This window comes from Trematomus bernacchii, unplaced genomic scaffold (assembly GCF_902827165.1).
Source record: "Trematomus bernacchii unplaced genomic scaffold, fTreBer1.1, whole genome shotgun sequence".
Classification (NCBI taxonomy): domain Eukaryota; kingdom Metazoa; phylum Chordata; class Actinopteri; order Perciformes; family Nototheniidae; genus Trematomus; species Trematomus bernacchii.
In genome coordinates this window covers 32705-42402 of record NW_022988053.1, presented here as the reverse complement: position 1 = coordinate 42402, position 9698 = coordinate 32705, and the positions used below count along the sequence as shown (strand labels likewise).

Sequence of the window (9698 nt, the reverse complement as noted above, 5' to 3'; positions counted from 1 at the left end):
TTGTCTGTCACAGACTCTTCTTGTCTGTCACGTACTCTTCTTGTCTGTCACGACTCTTCTTGTCTGTCCACGTACTCTTCTTGTCTGTCACAGACTACTCTTGTCTGTCACGTACTCTTCTTGTCTGTCACAACTCTCTTGTCTGTCACGTACTCTTCTTGTCTGTCACGTACTCTTCTTGTCTGTCACAGACTCTTCTTGTCTGTCACGTACTCTTCTTGTCTTCACGTCACGTACTCTCTTGTCTGTCACAGACTCTTCTTGTGTGTCACGTACTCTTCTTGTCTGTCACGTAGTCTTCTTGTCTGTCACAGACTCTTCTTGTCTGTCACCGACTCTTCTTGTCTGTCACGTACTCTTCTTGTCTGTCACGTACTCTTCTTGTCTGTCACGTACTCTTCTTGTCTGTCACGTACTCTTCTTGTCTGTCACGTACTCTCTTGTCTGTCACATACTCTTCTTGTCTGTCACAGACTCTTCTTGTCTGTCACAGACTCTTCTTGTCTTCACGTACTCTTCTTGTCTGTCACGTACTCTTCTTGTCTGTCACAGACTCTTCTTGTCTGTCACGACTCTTCTTGTCTGTCACAGACTCTTCTTGTCTGTCACAGACTCTTCTTGTCTGTCACGTACTCTTCTTGTCTGTCACATACTCTTCTTGTCTGTCACAGACTCTTCTTGTCTGTCACGTACTCTTCTTGTCTGTCACGTACTCTTCTTGTCTGTCACGTACTCTTCTTGTCTGTCACGTACTCTTCTTGTCTGTCACTACTCTTCGTCTGTCACAGACTCTTCTTGTCTGTCACGTCTCTTCTTGTCTGTCACGACTCTTCTTGTCTGTCACGTACTCTTCTTGTCTGTCACGTACTCTTCTTGTCTGTCACAGACTCTTCTTGTCTGTCACGTACTCTTCTTGTCTGTCACAGACTCTTCTTGTCTGTCACAGACTCTTCCTGTCTGTCACGTACTCTTCTTGTCTGTCACGTACTCTTCTTGTCTGTCACGTACTCTTCTTGTCTGTCACGTACTCTTCTTGTCTGTCACGTACTCTTCTTGTCTGTCACTTCTTCTTGTCTGTCACGTACTCTTCTTGTCTGTCACGTACTCTTCTTGTCTGTCACGTACTCTTCTTGTCTGTCACAGACTCTTCTTGTCTGTCACTACTCTTCTTGTCTGTCACGTACTCTTCTTGTCTGTCACAGACTCTTCTTGTCTGTCACAGACTCTTCTTGTCTGTCACGTACTCTTCTGTCTGTCACGTACTCTTCTTGTCTGTCACGTACTCTTCTTGTCTGTCACGTACTCGTCTTGTCTGTCACAGACTCTTCTTGTCTGTCACGTACTCTTCTTGTCTGTCACGACTCTTCTTGTCTGTCACGTACTCTTCTTGTCTGTCACAGACTATTCTTGTCTGTCACGTACTCTTCTTGTCTGTCACGTACTCTTCTTGTCTGTCACATACTCTTCTTGTCTGTCACGTACTCTTCTTGTCTGTCACAGACTATTCTTGTCTGTCACATACTCTTCTTGTCTGTCACAGACTCTTCTTGTCTGTCACGTACTCTTCTTGTCTGTCACGTACTCTTCTTGTCTGTCACGTACTCTTCTTGTCTGTCACGTACTCTTCTTGTCTGTCACGTACTCTTCTTGTCTGTCACGTACTCTTCTTGTCTGTCACGTACTCTTCTTGTCTGTCACAGACTCTTCTTGTCTGTCACGTACTCTTCTTGTCTGTCACGTACTCTTCTTGTCTGTCACGTACTCTTCTTGTCTGTCACGTACTCTTCTTGTCTGTCACGACTCTTCTTGTCTGTCACGTACTCTTCTTGTCTGTCACAGACTCTTCTTGTCTGTCACGTACTCTTCTTGTCTGTCACGTACTCTTCTTGTCTGTCACGTACTCTTCTTGTCTGTCACAGACTCTTCTTGTCTGTCACGTACTCTTCTTGTCTGTCACGTACTCTTCTTGTCTGTCACGTACTCTTCTTGTCTGTCACGTACTCTTCTTGTCTGTCACAGACTATTCTTGTCTGTCACATACTCTTCTTGTCTGTCACGTACTCTTCTTGTCTGTCACGTACTCTTCTTGTCTGTCACGTACTCTTCTTGTCTGTCACGTACTCTTCTTGTCTGTCACGTACTCTTCTTGTCTGTCACGTACTCTTCTTGTCTGTCACAGACTCTTCTTGTCTGTCACAGACTCTTCTTGTCTGTCACAGACTCTTCTTGTCTGTCACGTACTCTTCTTGTCTGTCACGTACTCTTCTTGTCTGTCACGTACTCTTCTTGTCTGTCACAGACTCTTCTTGTCTGTCACAGACTCTTCTTGTCTGTCACGTACTCTTCTTGTCTGTCACGTACTCTTCTTGTCTGTCACGTACTCTTCTTGTCTGTCACGTACTCTTCTTGTCTGTCACGTACTCTTCTGTCTGTCACGTACTCTTCTTGTCTGTCACGTACTCTTCTTGTCTGTCACGTACTCTCTTCTTGTCTGTCACGTACTCTTCTTGTCTGTCACGTACTCTTCTTGTCTGTCACACTCTTCTTGTCTGTCACAGACTCTTCTTGTCTGTCACAGACTCTTCTTGTCTGTCACGTACTCTTCTTGTCTGTCACAGACTCTTCTTGTCTGTCACGTACTCTTCTTGTCTGTCACGTACTCTTCTTGTCTGTCACATCTCTTCTTGTCTGTCACGTACTCTTCTTGTCTGTCACAGACTCTTCTTGTCTGTCACGTACTCTTCTTGTCTGTCACGTACTCTTCTTGTCTGTCACGTACTCTTCTTGTCTGTCACGTACTCTTCTTGTCTGTCACAGACTCTTCTTGTCTGTCACGTACTCTTCTTGTCTGTCACGTACTCTTCTTGTCTGTCACAGACTCTTCTTGTCTGTCACGTACTCTTCTTGTCTGTCACGTACTCTTCTTGTCTGTCACAGACTCTTCTTGTCTGTCACAGACTCTTCTTGTCTGTCACAGACTCTTCTTGTCTGTCACGTACTCTTCTTGTCTGTCACGTACTCTTCTTGTCTGTCACGTACTCTTCTTGTCTGTCACGTACTCTTCTTGTCTGTCACAGACTCTTCTTGTCTGTCACAGACTCTTCTTGTCTGTCACAGACTCTTCTGTCTGTCACAAGCTTCTTGTCTGTCACGTACTCTTCTTGTCTGTCACGTACTCGTCTTGTCTGTCACAGACTCTTCTGTCTGTCACAGACTCTTCTTGTCTGTCACGTACTCTTCTTGTCTGTCACGTACTCTTCTTGTATTCACGTACTCTTCTGTCTGTCACAGACTCTTCTTGTCTGTCACGTACTCTTCTTGTCTGTCACGTACTCTTCTTGTCTGTCACAGTACTCTTCTTGTCTGTCACGACCTCTTCTTGTCTGTCACAGACTCTTCTTGTCTGTCACAGACTCTTCTTGTCTGTCACAGACTCTTCTTGTCTGGTCACGTACCCTTCTTGTCTGTCACGTACTCTTCTTGTCTGTCACGTACTCTTCTTGTCTGTCACGTACTCTTCTTGTCTGTCACCGACTCTTCTTGTCTGTCACAGACTCTTCTTGTCTGTCACCAGACTCTTCTTGTCTGTCACAGACTCTTCTTGTCTGTCACGTACTCTTCTTGTCTGTCACGTACTCTTCTTGTCTGTCACGTACTCTTCTTGTCTGTCACAGACTCTTCTTGTCTGTCACAGACTCTTCTTGTCTGTCACAGACTCTTCTTGTCTGTCACAGACTCTTCTTGTCTGTCACGTACTCTTCTTGTCTGTCACGTACTCTTCTTGTCTGTCACGTACTCTTCTTGTCTGTCACAGACTCTTCTTGTCTGTCACGTACTCGTCTTGTCTGTCACAGACTCTTCTTGTCTGTCACGTACTCTTCTTGTCTGTCACGTACTCTTCTTGTCTGTCACAGACTCTTCTTGTCTGTCACAGACTCTTCTTGTCTGTCACGTACTCTTCTTGTCTGTCACGTACTCTTCTTGTCTGTCACTACTCTGTCGTCACGTACTCTTCTGTCTGTCACGTACTCTTCTTGTCTGTCACAGACTATTCTTGTCTGTCAACGTTACTCTTCTTGTCTGTCACGTACTCTTCTTGTCTGTCACGTACTCTTGTTGTCTGTCACGTACTCTTCTTGTCTGTCACGTACTCTTCTTGTCTGTCACGTACTCTTCTTGTCTGTCACGTACTCTTGTTGTCTGTCACGTACTTTTCTCGTCTGTCACAGACTCTTCTTGTCTGTCACAGACTATTCTTGTCTTAGCGCAACTGATGCGGTATTGCGCTAAGGGGAATTTATTTTGACCGGAGAGATTTAGATTTGCCGGTCTTCAGCATATTTTACCGGTCAAAGTCCGGTAACTACCAGCTAACGGAAACTCTGCTACTGATACTACTGTAACCTCTGTAACCACTGTACTACTGATACCACTGATACTTCAGTAACTTCCTGTGCAGTAACTGTACTTCCTGTACTTCCTGTAGTGTTGTTCCCGTGTGGCCGTCAGCACAAACACCTGGTTCCATACGGAGGACGCTCTCTGCGGACGAATTCACAGGAATTGAACCTGACCTCACAGGAAGTGAACCTGACCTCACAGGAAGTGACCTCACAGGAAGTGAACCTGACCTCACAGGAAGTGAACCTGACCTCACAGGAAGTGAACCTCAGCAACATGTTGGACACCGACAGCTGGACGCTGAATCTTAACTTTACGGAGATGGAACTGAGGACAGTGAACGCATCGTCTGGGGGGGGTAATGAGACGGAGACGGAGGGGGGGGAGGGGGGGGGTGACGCCTCGTATCGTGGGGGGGGTTCTGGAGAAACTGGGAGGCAGTCCCTGGCAGGTGAGGACCCGTTCACACACTTTAATAATGATAAAGACTAATAATAAAATAATAACATATGAATAATGTTCACATGATGGCGGTGCGTTCAGGTGCTGCTCCGCAGGGCCGATGGTTACGGCTTCTGTGGAGGGACGCTAGTCTCTGACCGCTGGGTGGTCTCTGCTGCACACTGCCTGGAGGAGAGCGTGGACCACGTCACCATAGGTGTGTGTGTGTGTGTGTGTGTGTGTGTGTGTGGGTGTGTGTGTGTGTGTGTGTGTGTTTGTGTGTGTGTGTGTGTGTGTGTGGTGCGTGCGTGCGGTGTGGTGTGTGTGTGTGTGTGTGTGTGTGTGTGTGTGTGTGTGAGAGAGAGAGAGAGAGTGTGTGTGTGTGTGAGAGAGAGTGTGTGCTTTAGTATGTCTACTAATACTGAGAAATGTCCATAAATGTGTGTGTGTGTGTGTGTGTGTGTGTGTGTGTGTGTGTGTGTGCGTACGTGCGTGCGTGCGTGTGTGTGTGTGTGTGTGAGCAGGGGACTATGATAAGAGGCGTCCGGACCCCATGGAGCAGCAGTTGAAGGTCCAGAAGGTTTTCGTCCATCCTCACTTCCACTCGTTCACCTTCGACAGTGACATCGCTCTGTTGTTCCTCTCAGGCCCCGTGAGGAGGGGCCCCACGGCGGCCCCGGCCTGCCTGCCGGACCCCCACCTGTCCAGGTACCTGCTGCAGGTACACACCTTTACTATAACTCCACCTGTCCAGGTACCTGCTGCAGGTACACACCTTTACTATAACTCCACCTGTCCAGGTACCTGCTGCAGGTACACACCTTTACTATAACCCCACCTGTCCAGGTACCTGCTGCAGGTACACACCTTTACTATAACCCCACCTGTCCAGGTACCTGCTGCAGGTACACACCTTTACTATAACCCCACCTGTCCAGGTACCTGCTGCAGGTACACACCTTTACTATAACCCCACCTGTCCAGGTACCTGCTGCAGGTACACACCTTTACTATAACCCCACCTGTCCAGGTACCTGCTGCAGGTACACACCTTTACTATAACCCCATCTGAAGTGGCATCCAAGGTTTCCTTTGCCACTATAGAGCGGGGTTGACGACACGCAATCCAAAGCAATAAGCAGCCGAAGGTTTTCAGTCAAAAAATGTAATTTATTAACAGAAAGGAAGTGACTTAAATTGTCTCAAAATAACAAATATAACTCAATATTTGGGTGATATACTTTCTTATATAAACTATACTTTGCAGTCCCATTTGCAACACTAGTTTCTAATTGCGGTGTACAAACTGTTCCGCTCCCCGTCTCATCAGGTCTCATCAGGTCTCAGAGCACCGCGGCTGTCCTCAATTACCTCACTTAAATAAACACTGGAAGGTACAAGGAAACAGATCATATTTACGATTTAAAATAAACAATCATTTCATCAAAAGATATTCACCATGGCAATATAAATCATTTTACATCATTAATTCATTTATCAAATTATGAATCTAAATAATAACTTTGACTTCATTGTGGCTCTAACACCACTTGTCCAGGTACCTGCTGCAGGTACACACCTTTACTATAACCCCACCTGTCCAGGTACCTGCTGCAGGTACACACCTTTACTATAACCCCCTAACACTAAAGGGAACAGCAGAAGCAGACAGACAGGAAATAAACACTTGATTCCCCCCCCCAGGAGGACTCTCGAGGCGTGGTCTCAGGTTGGGGTCTGACTCGTCACATGGGCCGCTCCTCACGCTTCCTGAGGAAGGTGACGCTGCCCGTCATTGGACAGCAGACCTGCAGCAGCTCGACCAATCAGGTGAGAGGACAGGCGGGACACACCTGTTGAGCTACACACACTCATACCTGTCTACAAACCAGGCGGAGCACACTCATCTTAACTGTGATAAGGGTTTTTAGTCTGTAGTTAAAGTTAAGTGTTTTTAGTCTGTAGTTAAAGTTAGGTGTTTGTAGTCTCTAGTTTAAGTTAAGTATCTTTAGTATCTAGTTAAAGTTAAGTGTTTTAGTATCTAGTTAAGTTAAGTGTTTTAGTATCTAGTTAAGTTAAGTGTTTTTAGTTTCTAGTTAAAGTGAAGTGTTTTTAGTCTCTAGTTAAAGTTAAGTGTCTTTAGTCTCTAGTTAAAGTTAAGTGTTTTAGTCTGTAGTGTAAGTTAAGTGTCTTTATTCTCTAGTTAAAGTTAAGTGTTTTTAGTCTGTAGTTTAAGTTAAGTGTCTTTAGTCTCTAGTTAAAGTTAAGTGTCTTTAGTCTCTAGTTAAAGTTAAGTGTTTTGAGTCTCTAGTTAAAGTTAAGTGTCTTTAGTCTCTAGTTCAAGTTAAGTGTTTTTAGTCTCTAGTTAAAGTTAAGTGTTTTTAGTCTGTAGTTTAAGTTAAGTGTCTTTAGTATCTAGTTAAAGTTAAGTGTTTTAGTATCTAGTTAAGTTAAGTGTTTTAGTATCTAGTTAAGTTAAGTGTTTTTAGTCTGTAGTTTAAGTTAAGTGTCTTTAGTCTCTAGTTAAAGTTAAGTGTCTTTAGTCTCTAGTTAAAGTTAAGTGTCTTTAGTCTCTAGTTAAAGTTAAGTGTTTTGAGTCTCTAGTTAAAGTTAAGTGTCTTTAGTCTCTAGTTAAAGTTAAGTGTTTTAGTCTGTAGTGTAAGTTAAGTGTCTTTAGTCTCTAGTTAAAGTTAAGTGTCTTTAGTCTCTAGTTAAAGTTAAGTGTCTTTAGTCTCTAGTTAAAGTTAAGTGTTTTGAGTCTCTAGTTAAAGTTAAGTGTCTTTAGTCTCTAAGTTAAGTGTCTTTAGTCTGTAAGTTAAGTGTCTTTAGTGTCTAGTTAAAGTTAAGTGTCTTTAGTCTCTAAGTTAAGTGTCTCCCCCTCAGGTGATCACAGACAACATGTTCTGCGCGGGGTTCCTTTTTAGTCTCTAGTTAAAGTTAAGTGTTTTTAGTCTCTAGTTAAAGTTAAGTGTCTTTAGTCTCTAGTTAAAGTTAAGTGTTTTAGTCTGTAGTGTAAGTTAAGTGTCTTTATTCTCTAGTTAAAGTTAAGTGTTTTTAGTCTGTAGTTTAAGTTAAGTGTATTTAGTCTCTAGTTAAAGTTAAGTGTCTTTAGTCTGTAGTTTAAGTTAAGTGTCTTTAGTCTCTAGTTAAAGTTAAGTGTCTTTAGTCTCTAGTTAAAGTTAAGTGTCTTTAGTCTCTAAGTTAAGTGTCTCCCCCTCAGGTGATCACAGACAACATGTTCTGCACGGGGTTCCTTTTTAGTCTCTAGCTAAAGTTAAGTGTCTTTAGTATCTAGTTAAAGTTAAGTGTTTTAGTATCTAGTTAAAGTTAAGTGTTTTTAGTTTCTAGTTAAAGTTAAGTGTTTTTAGTCTCTAGTTAAAGTTAAGTGTCTTTAGTCTCTAGTTAAAGTTAAGTGTTTTAGTCTGTAGTGTAAGTTAAGTGTCTTTATTCTCTAGTTAAAGTTAAGTGTTTTTAGTCTGTAGTTTAAGTTAAGTGTCTTTAGTCTCTAGTTAAAGTTAAGTGTCTTTAGTCTCTAGTTAAAATTAAGTGTCTTTAGTCTCTAAGTTAAGTGTCTCCTCCTCAGGTGATCACAGACAACATGTTCTGCGCAGGCTTCCTGGACGTGGCGATGGACGCCTGCGGGGGGGACAGCGGGGGACCCTTCGTTCAGAACCACAGGGGGACCTGGTTCCTGACGGGGGTCGTCAGCTGGGGCGAGGGCTGCGCCGCCAAAGGGAGGTTTGGGGTCTACAGCCGCATCGGGAACTTCCTCAACTGGATCAGAGACACCATGCAGAGACAGGACCTCAGCCAGGACCAGGGCCTCAGCCAGAACCAGGACCTTAGCCAGGACCAGGACCAGGACCTCAGCCAGGACCAGGACTAATGGACCAGAACCAGGACTAACGGACCAGAACCAGGACCTCAGCCAGGACCAGGACTAACGGACCAGGACCAGAACCAGGACCAGGACTAACGGACCAGAACCAGGACCTCAGCCAGGACCTCAGCCAGGACCAGGACCTCAGCCAGGACCAGGACTAACGGACCAGGACTAACGGACCAGGACTAACGGACCAAAACCAGGACTAACGGACCAGGACTAACGGACCAGAACCAGGTCTACTGACGGACCAGACGATGATGGATGTTTCAAACGATGGACATCAGGAGGTCATTGGTTGAGCTGCAGATTCTTTCCTTTGGACTCTAAACTCATAAATAAACATGTTCTGATCGATGGTCCACAGATCTGACTCCTCACAGACCGGCTGATGGTTCATTATAAACATGTTATTAATGATGATTGTGTCCGACTGCACGGTCTCTACTGACTCCCTGATGCGTATTACAGCTGTTTGAAAGATTGTTGTATATTAATGTCTTTAACATGATGGACACAGAGAGACTGAGACGTGTGCAGAAGTTTTATTTCATACCAACAGGAGTAAAGTAAGAGTGAAGATACACAGCAGCGCTCAGATAATAAAGTATATAAAAAATATGTCATAATGCGTCTCCTTTCTGCTGTCAAAACAAACAGCAAGGCATTGTGGGAAACAGGACCTCCAAATTGTTTCAGGTCAGGTCTCAAAAAATGTTTCTGGTTTAAGGTAAGTTTGATTAAGTGTCTGTTTCACCCCCTGTTTCACCCCCTGTCTCACCCCCTGTCATACTCCCCTGCCTCACCCCCCTGTTTCACCCCCTGTCTCACCCCCTGTCATACCCCCCTGCCTCACCCCCCTGTCTCACCCCCTGTCTCAACCCCTGTCTCACCCCCTGTCTCTCCCCCTGTCTCACCCCCCTGTCTCACCCCCCTGTCTCCCCCCTGTCATACCCCCCTGCCTCACCCCCTG

At 44.7% G+C, this 9698-nt stretch overlaps 1 protein-coding gene across 1 annotated transcript; it reads left to right on the top strand.

The window, feature by feature from the left end:
• The first annotated feature begins 4762 nt into the window (after window positions 1–4762).
• On the top strand, window positions 4763–9347 carry LOC117474436 (vitamin K-dependent protein C-like). Its single transcript, XM_034120216.1, has 5 exons — window positions 4763–4852; window positions 4945–5059; window positions 5367–5563; window positions 6547–6672; window positions 8426–9347. The coding sequence occupies exons 1-5, from the start codon at window positions 4763–4765 to the stop codon at window positions 8726–8728; spliced, it is 831 nt and encodes a 276-aa protein (XP_033976107.1). The 3' UTR covers window positions 8729–9347.
• The last annotated feature ends 351 nt before the right edge of the window (window positions 9348–9698 follow it).